The 25,950-nt window shown below is 32.5% G+C and overlaps 1 protein-coding gene across 1 annotated transcript in view; it reads left to right on the top strand.

Annotated features, from left to right (window-relative positions):
* The window catches only part of MICAL-like (protein), a 602,730-nt gene that overhangs the window by 172,783 nt on the left and 403,997 nt on the right, over positions 1-25,950 (top strand). Inside the window, 1 exon segment of the mRNA XM_089597639.1 lies at positions 1,225-1,403. Coding sequence (XP_089453765.1) covers positions 1,225-1,403 — 179 coding nt within the window.

The raw sequence follows: 25,950 nt of genomic DNA, 5'->3' as shown, positions 1-25,950 counted from the left end.
AACAAAGAATCTACTTGCCTGTCATTGGACGAGTCATAGATTACTTACAACTACGCGTAGTTGATCAAGATGGTAATTTAATAAGTTTTCGTGGAAAAGTCATCACGATAAGATTACACATGAAACCTTCATCGTAATGGGTATTATTAATAATCACATCAAGTATATAAACAGCTTGACACGTACTTCTGCGCTTAGTTAACGGCAAGCTTTCAAATCATCGAGACGTCAGAAAGGACAACGGAAGTATCAAAAATTGACAAATCAAAACTTACAATTTCTTAAAAGTCTTGGCTTAAAAATAAAAGGTGTGAACTAACGTTTAAATTTTTTACATTAAAGATGGATGACATTTTGATCATTTAGTCCCCCGTTGCGTTTGATGAGTCTATCGCACACTATGAAATTCATGCTCATCAACCGTATGCATCATCAACATATAATAATAGTGATGAAATTAGTATATTAATTCAACATCAAGACCTATGCCTGCTACCATCCCGCAGTTCTTTATATAGATACGCAGACTGTTGAAAGCTCTTCATAAAAAAAGTTATAAAGTAACGCAAAAACATAAAGAAAATAACCATACCAATAGCGGAAGGGGCCAAGAAACTTCAATTAGGTGCTGCTGTTACTTCATAATTGTGTGTATGCATTTTTTTTTATACCATTCTTTTTAAGGAATTTACGCTTTCTGAATGCTTAACACTATCAGGCTGTGAGTTAATGGGGCTGCAATAGCCCACAAAAGGTCACACTAAAAAGAGACAAGAGATACCAACCATGATTTTTTCAAGCAACGAGTTCCGTTTCAAACTGTTTATCATGCAAATGTAGCAGAATAAAGCTTAGCGTAACGGTGGGATTGAAAAAATATTCTATTAAAAATTTTTTTTTGTTTTGATAGAAAGCTTATTTTTAAAGAAACGTTATTTCTCACTTACGGTAAAAAAAAAAAAAAACAAATTTATAAATGAAAAAAACCCACTAATTTTAATATTAATAAAACCACTCTCCTTATAATTGTTGTATGTACAGATACATGTTTTTAAAAATGTACGAAATAAACGACGAGGAACTGTTTCCGGATTCATGAATACCAACATGGAATTAACTGAAGCAATAATTTTATTTGTCGTCATATTTTTTTCATACTTTTTAAAGTAACAATTGTAAAAAAAGTAAAAATTCTAATGAGTAATGTTTTTTTTTTAATTGTAGTGACTTTAGCAGCCTTAACAAGAACGATATCTATGGCAACAATGAGCTCGCCTTTAGGACAGCTGAACAGCACCTCGCCATCCCAGCACTTCTTGACGCCAAGGACATGGCTTCTTGCTCAGTACCTGATAGGCTCTCTATCCTAACTTACTTGTCACAGTTTTACCAAGTCTTTGGTGGTCAGTACGTTGTTAAAAGTATAATTAAGTATACAAATTTAGTTACTAGTATATAAAAATACTTTCAAGTGTTAGTATATGTATAATTTTTTACCTTATTATAATTTTGTTCATTTTTGGCGCAATTTCTGCATGTGTGGCACTCAACTAACATGTACTTTGACTTGTGTTACTTTAAAAATTTTATCCTTAAAAATTTACCATACAGAATATACAAAGATAGAGAGAGAGAGAGAGAGAGACGTAGAGAGAGAGAGAGAGGGAGACAGAGATTAGTCTTAATTATGTACATAGAATTTCCCTGTTTCCATTTGGAATCAGTACAACTTACGCTTTCATTAACTGAAAGATTATTAAATATTGCACTTAATTTATACTCTTAATGAATATAAAGCCAAATTAAAAAAACAAGTTATATTGGTAATTTATAAGATGAGCGTTAAAATAGAAACTTTTTCTGTAAGGAGAGAGACCTTTTGTACACAATGGTTACAAATTTGCCAAAAAACATGATTGCTGTTTTAAGCTATTAAGAATGACATGTTAATATTCTTTAATGTTCATTAAGTACAGCTCAAACAACTTACAACTATTATAATTTTGACATTAAAATTTTTTGTAACAAAAACTATCCATCGAAACAAGCTACATATATTTTTCTAGATGATTCTTTATTAAAAAAAAGGGAGACAGCGGGTGCTTGGGTACCTAAGTATGAAGTTATACTTCTACAAAATTATATGACGAACAATATAATTATGAGTATAAAAATACCTTCTATGAAACAGTATTGTGTACGAAAGTGGTGCAATTATTGTGGAAACAAGTATAAGTATGTTGATTAGGTATGTTTTCAATCAATATTTAGTAAGTTAACTATCATAAATAAATTATCATGGCACAATACAATAAAAATAATATGAGGAAAGCTACAAAAAATATTTCGTTTTTGTCTCCCATTTTCATAACAAAAATTTTTTTGAGGCACACCTTCGAGATAGGGCTTATTTTACTTATAGTGTAATGGCATTGTTGTATGTTGTATGTTGTACTGCTAAGCCTGTACATATATATAAGGAAACCCACAAAAAATGACCCGTTATTGTTACTCATATTAATAAAAAAATTTTTTTTGAGGCACACTATCAAGATAGGACTTATTTTACTTGTAATGCCATTACACTATAAGTAAAATGAGCCCTATTTCGATAGTGTGCCTCAAAAAAAAATTTTTTATTAAAATGGGTAACAAGAACGGGTTATTTTTTGTGGGTATATATGTATAGGCTTGGCAGTATAAAAGCTTTTACCTAATTATCCAAAGATCTCAAAATAACTTACTACTATCTGTCTACGCTGGTTACATCTATAACGTCACACTTACATCCATCACATACGCTCACACACTTACTCCTAGTCTATATTTAATACCCAAAATATAATTGTATCTAGAAAGTTAAGAAAAACCATTCTGTAGTATCGCTTTTTTTAATAGGGTATTGATTATTACATGCCAGTAAATGTCCTTTTAAGACATTGTTCACACATAGGTTTGTTGGATAGATATTATTCAAATATCAAAAGTTAATTTGGAGAAGCATAAAAAATATTCAAAAAAATTGCAGCTTGTTTGACTGTACCAATACTTTATATATATTTCATTTTATAAAATCGTAATTTAACATGTAATCATATGACAAAATCACTCACAATGGCATTCATATAATCTGTAGAAATCTTTCAATTTAATAGATACAAAATATTACCTTCAGATAAACCTATTAAATTGCAAATAGAACCACAAGTTGGTTTTTAAATAAATTTAGAAAAAGGGTAGCAAGTATGCATAAAAGCATGTATGTGAGTACCTCCTACATAAGAAATTAATTGATAGTTTTACGACACATATAAGCGTTCCTCTCACTTCTCTAAACTTTTCCCCACTAACTATGTAAAGAATGTCCTTAAGTTAAAAAATTACTTCAATCACGAATGAAAAAATTGCAAAAGAATAAAACACAATAAACATTAGTTATTTAATTTGTACAGAATAAAATTTTTTTTTTAATTTTCCAAAATTTGGAACAAATATGAAAAATTGTACAAATAATTATTGATTTATTATAAAAGAAACAAATTAATTACATAGGGATAAATATATATTAATACATAGGAAACCTGCGCTGCTAAAATATAGTAATTCTAAGTATTTGAAAAAAACATGTAACCAACAAAGTTACTTCATTATTCATGTTATATATGTTAGTTTATTACAGTTTATTTATTAATTTAATTTATAATCAAACCAAATGAATGAATATACAGTCAATACAGATTTACACTAAAAATTATTTACAAACTACAAGATAAGATGCAGAAATGGAACTCATACGTCAGTTCCGCTCATTGCACAGTGGGTAAGGACCTTGACTAGTTAGCACACGGTTGCATACTTAAATCTCTTTGGAAACTGTTTTTTTTTTCTTTTCTTGTTTTTAGAATTGGTTAAAAGAAAAAGGAATAAAACTCAAAATTTACGGTATTCGCTGTGAGAGTGAAGACAGCCATCGCTAGAGTCAGCAATTTTTTGCAACGCTAGCTGTATAGCGGACAACTTCCACAATTCCAAGTCTCAAAAAAATATTTATTACAGTTAATGTGATTTCTGTAAGATTGAGCAACCACTATTAAAAGATGATGTGAACATTTAGCCTGACTAAAAAAAATGAGTAAAGGGATTTTAGTACGTGCATAACTCATACGCCTGTAATGAAGTCGAGGAAACTAACTTTTTTCTGTTGTTTGGACTGTCAGATACATCATACTTGACGTCACGTCTTCTTCTGGTAGCCGCATCGAGCTATTTTACTCGAAATCGTTATAGGCGTATGAGTTACGCAAGCACTAAAATCACATTTTTTGTAGTCAAGCTGATTGTTCACATCATCTTGTAATAGTACTTGCTCAACCGTACAGAAATTACATTAACTGTAGTGAATATTTTTTCGAGACTTAGCATTGTGGAAGTTGTCCGCTATCCAGCCAGCGTTGCAAAAAATCGCCGACTCGATCGCTGGCTGTCTTCACACTCACAGTGAATAGTGTGATGTGGTATGGTGGCGTTATGTGGTGTAGAGGGGACCGGAAATACTTTACAAAGGACGAGGCAAAGGGAGGAGAATCAAGCAAAATCCACTTTGGGCACACTTTTCCTCAAGGCCACCAATCTAAAATTGTTGATTTACCCCCATGCATAACGTGCCTATAGAAGTGTAACTTCAAATAATTTCATGAAAACCTAAACATCAAATGGAAGCATAAATTTTTCATGTAAGATCTATGATCTCAAAACTGCACGTTAACTTTGAAGTCAAACTTATTATGCTATTAAGAACTTTTCCGTAGAGAAGAATAATAAAAAAGCATACGCTACAAGGAAATAGCTTGCAGGGATCTCAAATGTACAGAAGTTAAACTATGATAAAAAAACAAACGAAGGACTGAATTTGGCCGTTACAGAGTAGTGTAACAAAAAGGCAGGAAAATTATGCTTTACAGCTTAGTTTAGTGCGAGTAAGAAAAGTAAAGCATAACTGGTACTTTACTTATCAGTAAAGATACAAATTTAAACTTTAAAAAAAATCTTACAACTACCGTCTGGTGTGTGCATATGTAATGATTACTGTGAATGGTGCACATGGAATCTTATTTACTATGTAAGTTTGTTTGGAAGGATTAAGAAAATCAATTGAGGTACCAATATGAAGGCCAAAATATTTGTTACTATCAGAACACTGAAGTCTCAATTCTATGTACGAATGACCTTTTCCGCAGGGATCTTGAAATTTGGCACTATTTTAACGTCTTACATGCGCAAAAATTTTAGATTAAAATAGAAGGAATCTGCATAACTGTATTTGATATAAATATTCACAACAATAGTAATGTTCAAAGCAAGTAAAACAACACGTGGCATTATGTTAGTGATTTTCTGCGCAAGCGCAGTACATGTACGTTTTAAGTATTTTCGTGATCACATAAATCATAATGTATAAAATTATAATTACTGAATACATCCTCGTCAAATATAACCGAGTAAACTCATTTTCTAGTGATCCACAACTTTCACCAACACTGTTAATCAAAGTTATGGTTTGACTTTTAATATTAAGCAAAATTAGATACATGCACAAAATAGATTTGATTTTTCAAAAAGTTTACTTTATTTAGAACCACCAGAGATCACTAGGAGAAATTTACATAGCAAATATGAATGAATGGGAATAAAAGACGGAGAGTGAAAGTAATAGAGAGAAAAAGGAAAAAATCAGGTAAACCTCTAGAATAGAACTTTGCTTGAAGTAACAAATGTATTTAATAATAATTTAATTAAAAGTTTTTTTTAATAAACAAGCACGATGAAATGACTAACAAAATAACTTTTTAATGGATTTCTTTGCTTCCTCGTAATATGTATCGTCTTCCTCCTCGTAAAATATAGTTTCTTTTAACTTCGTATCTGCGTCAAAGTTGCCGTCATTTCTACTTGCACTTACAATTTCCTCAATCGTTACATCGTACTCAAAAAATTTATTTTTAACATGTATTTTCAGTGATTTACAAATGCTGCAAGATTGACCAAGACATCCCCAGCACAAATGAGTGCACTTCAATCCGTGTTTTCGACAACTGCACACGTTTTCCTTGCATTGCGTTGTGCATTGACAGGTTATTTTTCTGACGATATTCTCGGGAATTAGTTCTATGCTTAAATATACTAGGATTAGACCATATAATAATTGCTTCTAATCCCGTTCAAGCGTAGATTTGTTGTTGCCAAGCCACTACCGAATCTGCAAATAAACGCAAAAGGATTGTTGTTTGCCGGCACCCTAAGTTGATAAAAGCCATTTCCGTAATAAAGCCAACTTATTGGCACACTTTTTGAAGTACTGGAAATACTGATCATTAAGCGTTGGACGCTTGGTTTTTGTGCTGCAAAATTTAGCAATTATAGCGTTACCAGACAAGAAAATAGTTAAGTGTGAAACTAGGGGATCATAAAAAGCTTTGTCATCATTTTACAAGTCTGGATCGCTGGTTCCCTTGAATATGTGATGTGACAAGAACGGTGAATATTTGAACATGTTTAATACTGCGAGGAAATGTGTGTTTTCGCTTTTGGGTGAATAAACAAACTATTAAATTTTAAAAAAGTCGGGCAGCATTTAGTAGGATTTTTATAATCTACCTGTATGAGATTTACCGTTTCGTAAAAAATCCATAGTTTTTGAGATAATGTTGAAATACTGATTTTTTTTAACTTTAGCAACTTTTTTAACAATATTACAACAAAAACGAGCTGTTTCATAAGATGGTCTATTAATCAAACTTAATACTTTGATGTCTATTTCTTGATGATAATCCATTAAATGAAACGTAGATGGAAAATGTAATACTTGCAAAGTTTTGTTTAACATAGTAATAAAACCCACTGAGATTTTTTATGAGATTATCACTAAATACGCGTACTGTACATACAACTTTATTTAAAATTTTAATTGGCTTATTAACTGCTTATCTCTCGGCTATATGGACATAACATTTTTTTTCGTCTGGTACATTCGAGCTTTCAATACAAGATCCCCAGGTAATATTTCTCTTCCATTAGTGACTAAGTTTGTGTGATTGCAAGGAAAAAGCTCAGACAAATATATGGCTACACTAAAAGCCAATAGATAATACCTCAACACAGTATAGGCGAGTGACAGCAGCCATTAAAATGAGTAGTTAACATAATATTCCTAGTGGCTAATTCGATTAGTTTCTTACATTTTTAAGGAAAATGGGCATGAATTTGGTGTTATAGCTTAGCTAAAAATGGGGCGAACATATTCAAAATGCATTGAAAGTAAAAATTCAAAAAAAAAAAAAAAAAAAAAAAAAATTTTACGTCTTTTACTCACTATTATTAAGGCAGTATATAAAATTTTATTTTTCTTACTTTATACACTTATTCTTCCAGTTATGTACTTAAAAACAAACCTGACCCGGAATTTTTCAAACTTTTATTGATTGAGTGGTAAATTTTTTTATTTTTAGGGACTAATTTGAGAACTGATCTCATATTTTCAAAACAGTTAAGTGACAAAGTTTTGATGTTCTCATAAATAATAATCTAATACCAAAATATTGTATAAATTACAGAGTTTCTTGTAAGGTCTCGTTTTTTATTATCTTACAGGAAAAAAGTATAAATATAAATATATGGTCGTTTAAAGTTTAGTATTGTGCGTGTGCTGGTCAGTTCAACTATGTTCATAAATATTTAAGAAACAGATATAATTTATAAATGTATATGTATAAATATCAATACGTGTGCGTATATATATATATATATATATATATATATATATATATATATATATGTGCATACGTGTATATATTTATATTTAGTAACACAAATATCGAATCGCATAAAAATGAAGACAACTTACAACAGATTAATTCTTTTATTTCATTAATATCAGTATTAATGTTACATGAGTAACACTTCGGCCTTGTCGTAACAAACCCCTACCACCAGGGTAGAAGTCTGCTTTGACAGAGCCAAAGTGGTGTGTATAAGTATTTATGGGGTGGTACGATGGGTGGGGACAGTATAAATAATCTTGCTGAGTGACGGGGGAAGTGTGCACAATCTTGGAGTCGTATAGAAAGAGAGAAAAAGAAAGAGAGAGAGAGACAAACATTCCTCCATACCTATAGTACTAGGGTATGGAGCTTTCTATGATGAGGCCAAAGAATTTATTAGATGATATGACGAGTGGGGAGAACGTGTTACATTGTAAGTATAGTAGAAAGAGAGAAATAAAAGAGAGAGAGTCCTTCCCATCTGTAGTACAGCACCTCTCTTTCTCTCTTCCTATCTGCTACCATCAGCATATACAAAATAAATCTCAATATAATCAAAGTAGAGGGAAGCTACACTGACGATTTAATTAAGAAAATAATAGTTGAAAATATAATTAGTTTATTTACAGATGCTGTTAAACTGTATGCGTCATAATACAGCTGGGGCATATCCAGTCGTTGAAACTCCTGTAAAACCGCAACATTATGTTTCTATTCGATTTTGGCTCGGCAATCGAAAATTCTGTTAATAGTTGATTACAACCATCACCATCACTATTACTGTCAGAATAATTTCCTACGGAAATGTAACTGCCACTGTCTTAACGGTTGTGCATTGAATATGTCACATGACTAACGTCATCAACGTTACAGATCAATACTTATTATTATTGACGATTTAGTGCACTAATTATAGGGTAGTGGTAGTATTATTGACTTTATTACTAAAGGTAGTCATTATAACCATTTTCACGTTATTTTTATCACGCAAAATGTGTTTCATCATGGTTAAGGTCAACGCAATGTTTTGTTAAACTCGCAATACATTGTCGTATTTAAAAATTCACGAAATTGCATGTAAATACAACATTTTTTAAGACATGTATGCTTAGAAAGTCTCCAGTTCTTGCAATAAGCCAATTAAGATCCTATTTTGCAACCATTTGGTTACCTTTTTTGCATCTGAAACAGCATATACAAGGCAGTTGTAGACTTTAGACTTGCATTATCTCAGATAGCGAGTATGTGTACGTATACGTCACTAAAAAATATGAAAGAAAGTGACACGATAAATAAAATTTTAATTATATCTAACAATTGTAAATAACAGAGAGCACTGTTGCGCACAGTCGAAACAACGCTTATTAAGTACATTTGTGAGTGCACATTAAACATTCTTAAAGGAAACGTTTCACTAACTGCAACGCAAAAAAATTTTTCCCATAGACATGCCAACGTTTTCAAAAAATTCGCAAAAAAACGGAATTGATTGGTTAGAGAATCTAGATACCTGTGAGTTACATAGACCTGTAAAACAACGTTTCCCAGAAGAAGCTTTAACGTGCGTTACTCAGGTGACGTGTGGAAAGCTGGTTTCATGGACCTGAGAGCCTTAAAAGCATACTTCACACATACTAACAACCGTCGCTTGGTAGACGTTGTTCCAAGTATAATAGAAGCATGCGATTGCACGAATTATTAGTTTAAGTACGCAAAAATATGAAGTACTGTTACGGTAGACATATGAGTTAAGCCCCAAAGAACATTATTGACGATTTAATTTGCATCTTGTAAGAAGCGTACTTGCCATAGGTTTGGAAAGTGGTAGGATATTATAGTTATTTACAGTTGTACGTTTATTTTACACGTCAAAACCGTCAGTATACTTTCTTAGAGATTTGGCTGACGAAGACGTTAACAAATTATTTAAGACAACGATTTAAGCAGAGAAAGAAAATAATTAAACAAAAGTTTCTTTGAGGATGACAAGATTTTTAATAGTTTAGGTAAATGGCACTCTAAGAAATATTCTGTAACTTGGAATGGATATCCTGAAAAATTATATTTCTGGGTGAAGGATAATTATTAAAAAGACATAAAATGAAGGACGAATTTTACGTCGTAATGTATAGTAACAGTAGTTTGCATTTCTACTCTGATTAAACTTCTACACATTATGGGACTAGATTTACTTAATATATTCGTTTGCTAGGTCAATGGATTGTTAGTATAACAGACATTAAGCTACCACTGACGTTACAACACGTGGTAAAAGATAGCGAAAAAAAGACTACTGTAAAAAGCATACTACTGCTACACAATGATATACACAGATAATATTCTGTAGTTCATGTAGATCATTGTATATACGATGGTCTATACACAAATATGGAACAAATGATACAAGCAACCAACATTGCTTGTACTATACAATATCAAGTGATGTTCTTATTGGAAAGAGGTGGTTACGTAGTTGCTAAGTTAGTCTGTTTTAAAATAGTTCGCAGTGAATAGACGTATGGCCTAGGATCATGTAAAAAATTACCTCAGATCTTGAATTTTAAAAAAATAACAAATTTTTTTATGGAAAATGACAAAATTCAAACTGTTCGCTTAGCAAATCTCACTAATACTTTACCACCAGTGCTCATGATTCACAGCGATATCTATGAACCATACTTCAGAAAAGACGCTCAATTGCGGTTGTCGTGAGCAGTGTCATAAGACCTTCAAAATTACGCATATGGTTGTGTCGAAAATGAAGTTCACTAACTACTTACCTATGTACATGTGATTGTTGCTTAACTTGATTGATAACATTGAAATCGATTTAAAGAACCTGATTGGCAGACCCATATCACTTGACTCTGCAATGTTGCCAGTGATGCTCCACTTTAAACGTGTTAATTGAAAACAATAGATCCCGTGAATAAGGAAAAATTAAAAAACTTCTGTAAAGTTTGGAATATAAAGAGAGTCGGCTCGACGAGTCATTTAAGTTGTAATTGCTTTGTAGAACTGTGCAATCAAGGCATGGGTGCCGTAAGGGTAAAAAAAAAAGAATTTTAAGAAAACGCGCAAAAAGTACAAAAAGACAAAAGCACAAAAGACAGAAAAATAAATCGAAATAAGAAAAGAAAAAGAACTGCTAGATATATTTTTGATAGTTGAATTTCAATAAAATGACTTTTTGCAGTCAACCATGCATATGCTTAAAGTCTAAGCTTTTTTGTTTGATACTCCGCTGACTTAAAGAGCTATAGAGAAATAACACTGAATTGAGTACTCACCGCATAACGTGTATTTTTTATTCCCGTAATAGCTTACTATTTATGCAGAAATACCGTAATAAAACTCTCTCGTACTTTACTGCTCAATGGTCCACTATCTCTTCTTCCCTCCATCAAATTCTGTCCAAAAAGAGGCTCCCGTTTGAAATAATGAACAACATTAGATGTATGACAATTTTAATTTAAGTATTTATCTTAGTAGGTAGGCTAGGCTAATTCTGGCTCCAATGTGGAGGGGGAAACCACGTGGAGTCCATACCGAGTAAGTGGTATTTTTTTTTTTTTTTTTTTTAGACAAACAAAAAAGTGTAGAAATACTCCTTTATCTCTCTGAGCGTGTTGCTTGCGTTGATGACTGGATAGCATATATTTAGTTTAGTATGCGAGTGCGTATATTTTTTTTTTCCTCAGAAAATCGTATTTTGCTTCGCATGCAAGTTGGGATGCTAACCACTTCTATTTGACGAGCTGTGCAGCGAATAGTTCCTCAGCACCAGTAACCAGAGTATTAAGAGACTGAGTCATTAGTATAGTAGACTAGAAGCTCTCTAAACTCTTCATTTAGAGAAACTTTTAAGAAATCTTGTCTTTCTTGACTTAAAAAATTATACTGTCTCTCAAAATGTGTGATAGGTCATGTACTACCAACAGCAGCAGATGATCTACCTCGCTAACTATCCACCTGCATGCGTATGTGATACTGCAATGCTGCAATGCTGAACTCTTATATGTATACAAGATATATTAAACTCTTATTGATGATTCAAAACAGTTCAAAGCTAAAACTTTTGTTGGAATGCTTTAGATTAAAGTCTGATCGCTTAACCTTTTTGTACAACGTATATGTAAAATGCATATTGACTCTTACGAAGCTTAAGCTCTTGCGTGAACAGTTATTTTATGTTTTTTAAATATGCAAGTCTATAACAGCTCAGCTGGTTAACCATCTCATAGGTAAAAATAGGTTAGTTTTATTTTGAGGTCTTAAAAACTTGCATTTCATTTTATTTATGATTTTTTTAATGTAATAACGTAATCTTGTAAGTCAGTAAGAGATAAAAGTTTCTCTCAACAAGATGGATAGTTATTAAGTTTTTTTTTGAGTAGCCTTATGATAATTTTTTTATTTTAAAGAAGTGGAGAGAATTTATGCGTATTTTAGAGGCTTTTGTTAAAAAAAAAAAAAAAATACAAATAATAATTTGTATACAAGTAATACTTAGAAGTTCACCCATAGAAAAATTACTATACGAAGACAAGATTCGTTGCAAAACGTATCAGAAGATTTATTTATTTGTTTCAACTATCAACCACATTAAAATACACATGTTAATCTTCAACGTACAAGATATACATAATTTTTTCTTCTTAGTCTTGCACTTGTGTAGCTGTTTAGTAAATGTTTCAAGCCTAATAATCATAAATATTGAAAAAAGTGTTACAAAAAAAATATTTTCGAATACCTGAGAATTTATACTTTTGTTAGTTTTACTTTTTTTTAATTTTAAATAAAATTCTTTTACAAATTTTTCCAAGCCAAAAGTAGTTAATTCTTAAAACATGATATCAGAATGATTATCCAAAAGTACGTTAATGATCGAAGAATAAAAATTTTACTCCTACAGTTTTGGTATAGGATACAAATTTTCTCGAAGTATTTTCTCGTCACTTGAAACATCAATGATTATTTCAACAGTTAGCTTCATAAAAAATAAAGTGAACTCGTCCACAATACAACCTTTGCTTTTTCCGACTGAAACGGTAAGACGCTCAAAACGGCGAGTTCTGTCCTTTATACATCCAGCCACTTGTGTGAGCCCTAAAAAGTATGCCTATGCATAATTACTATTGTACAATATATTTCTTTTTGTCGCGTGGAATAATTTTTCTCGATATTGAATAAGTTCTCATTAAGTTTAACAAATTTTGCTCCATAAACTTAACAAAAGAAAAGAAAATATATACTAAGCCAACTATTGAAGATTTTTCATGGATTTCTCGAAACGAAGCCTCAAAGAAGTGTTGTTACATAATACAAATATATATGCTCCAATGCCTATAGTTATATTTATGTATATTTATTTTGTATATACATATTATTTATATTATATATAGCTCATTCAGTAACACATTCAATGGAAACTGGATCTCACAACGTCATTCGTAAATCATTAATTAAGCCATCTAAGATTTTACTTCGATCTTTGCATTTCCAACTCGGATTAATGAAACAATTTGTATAAGCAGTGGACAAGAAAATACAGTGTTTTGCTTATTTGGTCAAACAATTTCCAGCTTTATCTAGTACAAAAACAAAAGATATTTTTGATGGACCTTAAATTCGTAAGTTGTTAAGAAATAAATCGTTCGTTGATTCTATGAATAAGAAAAAAAGAGCGCATAGCCAAGCTTTAAGAACGTGGTTAAAAACTTTTTGGGATAGTACAAAAGTAAGAACTATAGACAATTAGTGGCTGATCTCCTGAGAAACTACGAAACACTAGGCTGCTTCATAAGTTACAAAATACACTTTCTTGACCCACATCTTGATGCATTTCTGCAAGTTACAGCGAAAAGCAGGGGGAACATTTTTATCAAAATATGAAGAAAATGGTAAGATGTTATTAGGGTGTCTAGAATATAAATATGATGGCTTACTACTGTTGGGAATTGAAAAAAGAGAGTACTGACAATGCTAAGAATTGTGAACGTAATTCACTTTACAGATCATTTGAAGATAAAAGAGTTCGAAAAAGCAGATCGTCATAAATTTTCTTTTTTATCGATGTGAAGTTGTGGAGAAAAGTAAGTTATGTTGGCTTATTAAAATATAGATGAAATTTTTTTATTCTCTTGTATAAAGTCTTTCCAATAATTAGGGTTACAAGGTTATGGAGTTTTGGAGTTGTAGAATGAAGGAATTACTTGATTAAGAGATTATGGGTGCATGGGATCCAGCGACACTAAAAACATACAGTATACGTATTTTTTTTGAGACCAAAGCAAAAACTTTTTGACGCCTACACATAGAAGCCTGCACGAGTAAGTTTATTGAGGTTTTTTATAAATCATACAAGATCAACCTATCTACACCTCAGATCTAACTATAGCGACCCCAAAAACATATAGTGAATCTACTTTTCTCCTTTGACCAGAGCCAACATTTTATAACATTGCTCGTAGACTATACGACAGGTTTTTGATGTTATGGATTAATGCAGACCAGATAAAGCTATTTAAATCATGGATTTGAATTTAGCAACTGCGATATCATCCTCAAAACTATTAGACTTCCAGGTCAAAAATTTTTTTTTGTAGTGCTGTGAAATGTTATTCAAGGATTTTGGTAAATAGTAAGGTGTTTTTTAAGGTTAGGGGAAAATGCTGACGTCTAAGGATTAAACAGTCTATGGATTCGAGTTTAGTGGCAAAAATACAAAGAAATATAGTTATATAGTTAATCGCGCAAAAAAAATTTTTTTTGTTGGCCTGTGGCATTTAAAGTAACAATATAATTCTTTAGCTAACTCCATGCATGTGAGTTTAGAATAACTCCTTTTGAACATTGCTTTTAGAAATATGTAATTAAGGTTTCAAACATAGGCGGATAGTACCGTAGTGCAGCCCCATAACGATTTTTTTTGTAGCCGACGTGTTGACTGGGTGGATATGAATGCTTTGCATCCTACTAGATAAAATGTTATTGTCTGGTTGATTTTAAAAAAATTTTTCTAATTTAAACTTTGTTATAGTACCCTTTAGTAGTAAAGAACAGCTTTTTCGGTTTGCTTTAAATTGAGCCATTTTTATATTTAATGTCAACTGCATGAACTCGTAGGATTTTATGCAACAACCAATATTTTCGTACTCCTAAAATCATTAATATAAGCTTTGCTTCCGGTGTGGAAGCTCAAACCACCGGAAGAAAAAGTGTCCAGACCCAGCATGGTGCTTCCTTTTCCCAACAACAGACAACAAGCACGAAGCAGGCAGCGGGAGCTGCCCTTTACTTAGAAGAGCCCTGGAAGAGGCCAGGAATAAGGCCCAAGTAGGATCAAAATCAGGCAAAAAGGCCTTGAGTTGAAAGACAGGCTTATGTGGACCCACGCTGCGCTGGCAACTTTTTACCTATCAGCAAGGGAAAGCATTAAGCTCATAGTGGTGCTGGCTGAGTAGGCGGCCTACTATGAAGCGCTAGACAAGGTGCTGGTCCTCAGGGACCCCGAGTTCTTTTGAGGACTCGAAAGCATCAGTACCTCTAGCAAATGGTGGCGAGTTAGCTCGTTAATGCTAAAAAAAAAAACTACCACTACTACTACTACTACTACCACTACTTCTACTACTACTTCTACTACTACTACTACTACTACTCCTACTACTACTCCTACTACTACTCCTACTGCTACTCCTACTACCACTACTACTACTATAAATGTAATGTGATTACATCTAATAGTCTCGACATAACAATATAGAAGTAAGGAATTATAGTTGAATGGCAAAATATTTTATTTTTGCTTCTCTTTGATATTTTGAAAAGTTACTGTTAGAAATAAAATTATTTTAAGTGAGAGTTATTCAGGTAATAATAATGCATAAGGAATGAATATTAAGAAAAAAAAATTAGTGGACAGTGGATGCTTGGGTACCAAAGTAAGAAGTTATACTTCTATTTAATTATATGGCAGACAAAATATTTATAAATTTAAATACACATTTTATAAAATGATATTGTGTACGAAGGGGGTGCAATTATCTTTGGAACGAGTATAGTCACGTCAGTTGGATGTGGTTTCAATAAATATTTTAATATTTAATAACTGAAACATTGTAATCAATATGCTATGGCACTATACAATATAAACAATGTCCCTTCAGGAAGTTCATTACACATAGGTTTTTTTAACAGATATTATAAAAGCATTAAAAGTATACTATAAATACCAAAAGAAATACCCCAAGAAAATTGCAGATTATTCAGCTGTACCCGCTTCCACACGTTTAGTTTTTCAAATTTGCAGTTTAACATGTAATCTTATGAAAAAATTACTTAAAATTATATTTATAAGATCTGTATAAGCCCCCCAATTGTTTTTGTATGAAAGATTACTTTTGGACAAACCTGTTTTATTTTTCAATAGATGTATTTTTTTTGTTTCTTTTTCTTTTTGTTTAATAACACAAGAAAGAAGGGATAAAGTGTGCGTAAAAGCTTGTATGTAAGCTAATCCATATAAGAAGAATAATTTCCAACGTTGTTGCATATATTTGCGCTCCTCCTACCACTCTGAATTTTGTTCTCAATCACAAAGCACATTTTGTGAAAGAAGAAAATGCAATAAAAATCAATTATTGTATTTATACAGTACCAAAAATTTTTTTTTTTCGAACATGAATATTATGAGAAAATTTAAAAAATTGTATAAACAATTATTTACTTATTTTAAAAGAAACAAATAAACGATAAGTGAATAAATCTTTATTAATATGTATACAAGCGGCTCTGCTAATATATACTGATTTCCAAATGTTTGAAAAAAACGGGTACCAAAATGTATATTTTATTTAATCAATTATTTATTCATTTAATGTAAACCAAAAGTTAATAAGAACTTATACTAAAAATATGTTACGAACTGTAAGATAAAGTGAAGTAATCGATTTTTAATTGTCGGGCCTGCTCATAGCAGAGTGGGTAAGGAACTTTTCCAGTGAGCAAGAAGACGGGGGTTCAAATCTCTTTGAAAACTGTTTATTTTTTTTTTTTTTTTTTTTTTTTATAAATAGGTTAAAAGAAAAAATAAGAAACATTTAAAAAGTGTTGTCTAGTGTAGTGGGATAATGTTGTGTGGTGTGGTGCTATGACGTTGTGTACTGTAGTACTGGGGACCAGAAGTACGTCAAGAGGGGTTGGACGAAAAGGGAGAATCAAAGCAAAATCCACTTTCATTTCATTTTTTCTTAAGGTCACTAATCTGAAATCGTTGATTTACTCCGTAGGGCAGAACAAGCCTATAGAAGTTTAATTTTAAGAACTATTAAAATAAGCACAAGGAATTTTTTATAATACTAGAAAATAATAATATTTGCAGAGATTTAAAGTGCAGTAAGTGCGTTGAATTTGTTAAATATAAAGTGTTATACAGTCTTTCAAAAGTGCTTTAAGAGTCTTATCACGATAAGAGATGTATAGAAAAGTCAGTTTAATGTGACGTTAACTAAACAATCTCACACTTACATAATCAAAAACAAGGACTCAACACCAGCCAACTTTGCAAGATACTGCATATCATGATTAAGTCCCAGGATCAAACATGTAACGTATAATGACAACCTATTAAAAAATTAGTAAGTTATAATTTCGATTGCTTATAACCTTGATAACTAGAGACAAATGTTGATCTAATTTTCTAGAATCGTCAGGTGTTAACTTTGTATAAAAATATTGAAAAATATGTTTTAATGAATGTGTTGTGTTAAAATTTAATAACGCTTGTTTTCCATAAATTTATAAATAAAAATTGATTATTATTTTTGAATTTATTAACTAATATGATTAGGCATTTGATACTCAATACGGTAAATTCTTTTATCTATATAGCTGCTTGCGTTATCGTAGCTCATATTCTGCACTGGGTGCAAGTCTGAATTTTTTTCTCAGAAAAACATATTTTGCTTCACATGCGAGTTGGAATGCTGACCGCTCCTATTTGACGAGCTGTGCAGCAAATAGTCCCTTAGTGCCAGTAACCAGAGTATTAAGAGACTGAGTCATTAGTATAACATACGAAAAGTTCTCGAAGCTTTTCATTCAAGAAAACTTTAAAGAAATTTTTTTATTTTTGACTTGAAAATTAATCTGTCTTTAAAAATGTGTGATAAGTCACTGTTGAACACTCATATAAATGCAAGATACATTTAATTTCCATCAATGGTTCAGAATAGATCAAAGCAAAAAAATTTTGTTGGAATGCTTTATGATCTAATGCTAAATCCTTCAGTACAACGTATACGTAAAATGCATTTCGACTCTTATGAAGCTTAAGTGCTGACGTATATATTAGTTTCATATTTTTTAAGTATGTAAGTCTTCAACAGTTTAGCTAATTGATCATCTTATTGGTAAAAAGCAGTTGGTTTTATCTGAAATTTTAAAAACTTGCACTGATATTTTAATTATGACTTTTCATTTGTAATAATGTAATCTTTTGAGTCAGTAAAAATAAAAAGTTTCAAATTTTTAAAAGAATCTTTTTTTACTGACTAGGATGTATTAATAATTAAATTTAAATTACGCGCAAACGCATGTATGAATGTACCTGGAAAAACACTGACAGTTTTAAAATTAGACTGAAACCTAGTATAGAGGAAGCAGTATTAGATGAAAAGAGAATTTAGTTTAATACAATTTAATTACGAAGAAAAATGTAAACAGGGCTTTTAACTGTTTATTTATTGTTAAAGAATTTTTTTTTATAATTATTAAACTAGATATTTTACGAAAAATATCTAGAAACTCTTTTTACTTGCTTTTTTGTGGATATTTTATGTTGAATACAGCCCATGTATATAACGATATGAAAAATTTATATTTATATCTATCCAGAAATCTGGACTAAAGGTGTGTATATCTGTAAACTGTTCTACTTACTACACTTTTGAAATTAAGTTTTTTTTTACTCAGTTAAAAAAACACCTTACTCCTTTCTGGTAAAGGTATTTAAAAAAGCCTGAAATTCGTTTTAAATTTTTTTCTCAACAGGTATTAAATTTATTTTATCTGTAACTGTTATATATTTTATTGATTTTCAACATATACTTATTAAATATTTACAGAGGTACCGTTACTGAGATTATTCGAGTCAATTCTAAATGTTCTATCATTTTTTTTGTCAATATATCTGACACATAAGTGGTTGAAAGATTTCAAGACAAAGTATACAGATCTTGGACCACAAAATTTAGCGAAGCAAGCTGAACTACCAATAACAGCAGTGACATCAACAGCAAAAAAAACTGCAACACCTCTTATACTACCACGTTTCACTGCAGATAGTGATAATGTTTTACCATTAGCAGCAACAGCAGCAACATCACCAAGGCCACAACCAACAGTAGCTGTAATAGCAGCAGCGTCACTACCAACAGCAGCAGCGATAGAAACAGTGCTACCACCAACAACATCAGGAGCGCTAGCACCAATAGCAGCAACAGCGATAGCAACAGCGCCACCACCAATAGCAATAGGAGTGCTACTACCAATAGTAGCAGCAGGGTCATCACCAACAGCAACAGCGATTGCAGCAGCGTTATTACCAACAGCAGTAGCAATTTTTTTAGTAATAGCTGCGATAGCAGCAGCGCTACACTGAAAAAAAGAACTGCTAGTACGACTGCGGACAAATGCTAAAACAGCAGTGGCACCACATGCAGGTAGGTGCACAGCTATTATCACTGTAGTCCACAGCTAGCACAACTGCAGACGACCCATGCTGTTTCTGAATTGCTCGCCAACAGTCATTTGTACTATTGTGCCCGGTTAAGCTAGTGTATTAACAGTGTAATAATGACTAGTCCAAAACAAATGAAGCAAAACCATTAAAATTTTTATTTTTATTATTTCTATTACATAAACCAAAAGAGTGTAAAAGTGGAAGGACAATACATTAAAATAGACGTAAAAGTACAAAATTTTTGCATACATTTTTTTTTATATTTAAGGTTCTTACCTCATAAGATGCATACATTTAAAAAAATTTCAAACTACATAACAATATGTATCTTAGAATACCAAAAAATGATCTTTTTTTTCAAATAATATACATTCGTGCATAAGTGGAATATCACTGCCGTTTTTTAATTCAATTGAATCTATCTTTCTTACTTCATAAGCAAAGTAGTGCTCATAAAAAGACTTATTCAGTAACGGTTTGATTGCTAAAAATACATTATTGTCGTGAACATAAATCTTCTCGTAAACCTCTCAGTTCGTAAATCAAAGCCTTTGCAAACTAATACGTAATATACTATTTTTTCTTGTATGTTGGAAAATAATTTCTTTTTTTTTTCATAAATGTCGATTTCAACAGCTTTCTCGAAAAATACACCATCAGGAGAAACGGTTTTTGTAAGTCGCAGATAATAAACTCCTAATACTCACTTTCAACTAAATAAAATAAACCCCAGAGTGACAGCAAATTAGAAACAAATTTGTCCATGGCACAATTCTATACAAAGACATAAAAATCTTTCAGGGCACAAAGGTGCAAATGACTGTTGGCGAGCAATGCAGAAACAGCATGGGTCGTCTGCAGTTGTGCTAGCTGTGGACTACAGTGATAATAGCTGTGCACCAACCTGCATGTGGTGCCACTGCTGTTTTAGCATTTGTCCGCGGTCGTACCAGCAGTTCTTTTTTTTTCAGTGTACCACCAATAAAAGCAGGAATTCTACCACCAATAGCAGCAGCAGTAATTGTAGCAGCGCTACAACAAACAGCAGTAGCTGCAGCACCTTCAGCATCAGCGGCAGTAAAAGCATCAATGCAACCACTAATGCTAACAGCAATAGCAGCAGCGTCACCACTACTACCACCTTGACCTTGTACACTGTATGATTCAAACTAAATCAGAAAATGTAAATAAAAGATAACAGCTCTTGTGGATGTACCGTTGTCATGTTAAAGCCCTTTTGCAATGTGCCCATCATTTGGCGCTACTTGTCACTTTAACGTATATTATTCTGAGAATGTAATAAACTTTTTTCGACGGTGGCTGCTTCAGTTATTTTGCTTTATAGGATCTAACACAGAAAATAAATGACAAAAAGGCAGCACAAAAGAAACGCATAACAACCACCACATCCTTCACAACCTCTATCAACACCAACTTTCCGACAATAACTAAAACCATCGCGGACAATATTGGTACCACGATTGTTAATGCTTAGTGATGTCATATATGATAAGCAACGAAAAACGTTTTAAAATCAATCGACCTTATTTACAAAAAGCTGCAATAAAAAAGAAAATAAAAGAAAAAGAAGAGTAAAAAAGGAACAAGTTCTTATTTCAAGAAAGATAAGCGAGAGGTTGTTCAAATTCGTACTTATTTTCAACATAAAGTAGTTGAAAATAGGATAACAGTCAAGGAAGAGTAGCTGCAAAAAAAAAAAAGAAGTTAGAAGCTGATAAAAAATGGAGCGTATAAAAGAAGAAAGAATTCAAAAGCAGTTGAACAAATCACAAATGATATTCAAAAATGTATCGGTAAAAATTGATCATTACATTCCTATAGTATTAGTTGACTTGTAGTATGAGCTGCTGATATTGTGTTATATCAACAAATTGTAAAATAAATGCTAATATTGTTTCATATATGACAAACAATACCTATAAATTTTCTAATACTCTTATTATTAGATTTTTAGTATTTAGGAACTTATTGAGTTTAGTTTACAGTGAGTACTTGGAGCAAACATTTTTGGTCTTCTCGATAAGGGGGGTTATTTTGTTATTTCATACGAAGCTCAGAGTTTTCACTATTACGCTTAAGCCTTTCCTTAATTACAACGTAGTAGACGTTAAGGTATAGTCCTGATTGGATGTGTCCTGTTTATGCCATTTCACTGTGCATAAGTATAGTAAGTTATGTAAATTGTATACTATTTATACACTCAAGGCGTAAAAAAAAAAAAATAATGTATTCATTGAAACGGCTTAAGCAAAATGATCGTCCATCTTTCTTTCTTTGCATGGTCATAATATAGTATGTGGAAAGAAGTATAAATCCTCATCTTTCTCTGCTGCATTGGCTTCGTGTGGTGGTACGTGGTTCTCCATGAGAGATACAGCACGATTTTCGTAAGCGTTGGCGAAACGAACGATGTGTTGAGGTAAGATGCAATATGCTTATCTTAATGAAGCCATACTGATGAATACAAACATTTCTTACAGATGCTATTAAAGACTCTCAGTTGTTGATCAGTGCCATCTAATCTTCAGAATACAGTATGATGTATCTTGAACTACCACCTCCTAACTTGACAACAGGTTTGTAAAGCTTCATCGATGTTAATCAGTACTTAGTTGAATCCAGGCTTAAAAGATGTATCGATGTTTAAGATCACAGCTGTTTAGTTTTAGATACGTGATCAAGTGGAAAGGAAAAGTTGCATGGGGGAGCCACAATCCAACGACTAATCACTGTTTTCATGAGAGACACCGCAGCCCTTTCTTTTGGTAAGAATTCTCGTGACGTGTCATAAAAACCTCGTACGTCTGTAACCTAGTCTGTGTATACATCCATTTTTATTCACTGAACTTGACCTGAAGCGTATACGTAGCGTACATAGCATCTCACGTTGACTACCAAATTGATCTACACTTAGCACTAGAATTCTCTTATGTTAGCCTTATCTAATCTCTCCTCCAATTTCTAAGCCATTGTTACATTTAGCGTAGATAGTGCAATTCAGAGTGTTAGTAAAGGTTGAATCGAAGTCCACTCCAATGCGTTCATTACCTGAGCGTACATGATTCCAATATGTAGTACAGTGAGTAAACAAATCGGGTTATTGCACGTAAATAAGAAAGCACTGTAAGTACTGTAAGCAGTGCCTCGATATAGTTTTTACAAGGGTTGCCATTATTAAGTGGTAATACTAACTTTTTTTTTTCCTTTATGTGGCGCATTTACTGCTAGTGAACTTAAATGAATTTTAGATTTTGCAAAGCAAGCGTACATAACAATAGCGTCATATATATAAAAGAGAAACAACATAATATTTGTTATAAATCACAGCTTTGTAACTGTAAAATTGCTAGAACGTTCCAAACCCTTAGTATTCAGTCTATATCAAGTTCACAAAGAGCTCCACTTCGTATTTATTATCACTCACTACTGCTATCATCGCTTATATCTGTACTTTTAGAGTTGACTTCGTCAGAATTGACTTATGCTATGCTTTATCCTAACTGCCCGATCGGAAAAAGATTCCGTACGCCGCGCTGGAAGGTAGTATACGGCCCGTTTATGTACCGGAAAGAATCTTCACGGGCCGTATGGGTCGTGTTACCAGGTACCTTTCTGGTCAGTATGTGCAAAACTTATAGTCTAACGACTATATAGTGCCCATGAACTGACCGTACATGGCCCTTAATCATGATTCAATACGTAGGTAGAGGTTAGATTGCTCCAAAAATGTATAAACACGTCGCATTGTGTGTATTTTGCTAATGTTTATCGATGTATATAATAAATTATAATCATGGAGGACAAATAAATAAAAATTTCCTTCTTTAGAGGTCATGCTCAATAGTTGTGCTCAATTGACAAAGAATATAATAGAAAAATCTAAATTAATAAAGCAAGGGCATGATTCTGATTTCTGTGGCGCCTGATATTTCTGTCTTTTACTATCTAATAACCAAATATATCTGTATATAGCTCAGCGCCAGAGAAATCGGAATCATCCCAAAGCAAGCTATGGGCCAAGTAGTCAACAACTGTTCAGATTGGGATGGAGGCAGAGTTAAAAGAGCTGTCAAAAAATATCAGCAGGAAATAGAAGGAAGAAAAAACGACCAAAATGATGAATAATTTTTACATAATAATTACATTTTTTTTTATGATAAATCTATAATTTTTTAAAATTAATGTATTTATTTCCATTAAGTCATCCCTTACTACATTATTCTCCTACTTTGAGCGCTTTTGAGGGTCTGGTGTGCTAATTTGTTGTAACTAATCTTTTGACTAGCATATTTTTTCATGCTTCCGAGCCATGTACGGGTACTTTATGGTACGTATACGGTCCATAGTGCTTCTGGCAAATGGAAACTGCCCGAAAAGTTACCTGGTAACACCACATTAAGGTACCTTCAAGACGGTGGAAGAGGTCCGTATACTTACTTTCCGGCAAAACGTAAGGTCCATATACTTGCCGTAGAGTCAATTTCCGACCAGGTGCTTGCTCTTAAACTCTAAATCCTCATACATATCGTAAGAGTCTTTGCTCTTACTCTTCTTTTCACGATATGTCACCTCGTTAGTAGCTGGTTAACCACTGTTTAAGTGAAAGTGTCTTGTGTTGGATCCCATAGATTCTTTTCTCTTAAAAAGTGTTTAAAAATCTGTTACTTTTTAACTCAAGACCAAGAAGATTAACTTTACTTTATCTAAGCTAACATACTGATGATAAATAGGTGCAAAGAAAACAAAATAAGAGCAAAACAATTGGATCAACTGATATTTATTACGTACACAGCAGGATGTGAAAGCATATTGGACTACTGTCAAGCAGCTAATATTTTTTATAAAATGCTGTAAATGATAAAATTATCAGTAGTAATAATACTGTCACATGTTTTTACTTAGTAGATAAAAAGAGAGTACGTCAGTAGTGGAGCTTTAATACTAAATTATTTAGTCCATTACGTATAAGGAGTAGTCGAAGCTGATATCACAAAGTTCTGAAGCAGTAGAAAATATGACGCTGATATGTTTTATATCCTAATAATAAGAGAGAGAAAAAAACATAGGGCTGATGAGCTTATACACAGCTAGTGCACGTGTTGATAAAAATATTTTCTCGTACTTATATCTGATCATCTTTCTTTTATTCTTATAAATATTTAGAAGTGCATTCGAGTTTTATGGAAGCATTGAAAAACAGTTCACGTGGTTGTAGTACGGTGCACTATAACCTCTCCATCCTAGATGAGGCAACTGTCCAGTAGACGTCATGCAATAACACGAGAAAAGAAAAGACGCAGCAAGCAAAGATCATTTTGATATGAGAGTTATGGCTGAGCCCCACCTTTGACCTCATTTTATATCAACTGAAATAAAAATGTATAAGACATGTAGATACATATATACGCACCGTACAAAAATTCTTATGCATGTAAGTTTCTTACAATGTAGTTATATATTTAGAAAGGTAAGAAATTATTAGATGTGCCTCAAAGATGGATTAGTATGGTTGGGGCTTTTATCCATACTACTTTTTATGGGGCTTTTATCTATACATAGCAGGTAACAACGGTTACTACACAAGACGTCAAGCAATGTAGCCTCTGACATAATCTTCGATAAATTGTAATTGATTACAAGATTGACTGTAATTTTACTCATGGTACACAACAAAATTAAAACTCCCTCCCTCCAAAGTGGATTGACAGTCACATTTTAACTCAGTCACATATATCGAAGTGCGAAATAACACCCCAGTCAATCTCTCTATAAAATCTCAAGCATAATCGACTTGTCGACTTGTTAATAGCAAAACCATCTTGGGTTACTATTTATTGCATCATCACCTCTTACATTTCCGGTCGCTGTTTCACTACCACCTCTTGCATCACTACTTTTTATACATCATAGCCTACTAAATAACGGCTCGTAGAAGAACTTACGTGTTTACTCCTACTAGTCAAAAAAAAATCATCATAATTTTATATTCACATGTGTGTATATATATATATTAATCTTCTGTTAACCTACTGCCCCTGCGTGCATGACTGTACACGGACAGTCATGGTTCTACACAAACCACCAGATGGTTTGTATACAGCTTCCCATCTCTACTTCGCCCAGTTTTGTCCTTATGTATCAATAAGAGCCACAACCATACTCTCTTATCTGCGAGGTACAACGTAGTGCATAAGCTCACTTAGTACAAAGTACGAACTTGAGTGCCGAAAGGGTGCGGTTGTTGTACGTTTATGCCCGAGACGCGTATATTGTTTTTCTTACGGGAGGCGCAAAGCAACAATTGTACTTTGCTCTCATAGTAAGAAAAATTATTGACCCTCCAAGTCCAAAATGATTTTTGGCTCTAGG

The sequence above is a fragment of the Copidosoma floridanum genome, unplaced genomic scaffold (assembly GCF_036245765.1).
Source record: "Copidosoma floridanum isolate Cflo_tuat_1 unplaced genomic scaffold, Cflo_Japanese_pri ptg000034l, whole genome shotgun sequence".
Taxonomy (NCBI): domain Eukaryota; kingdom Metazoa; phylum Arthropoda; class Insecta; order Hymenoptera; family Encyrtidae; genus Copidosoma; species Copidosoma floridanum.
This window is presented reverse-complemented; position numbering and strand designations above follow the sequence as displayed.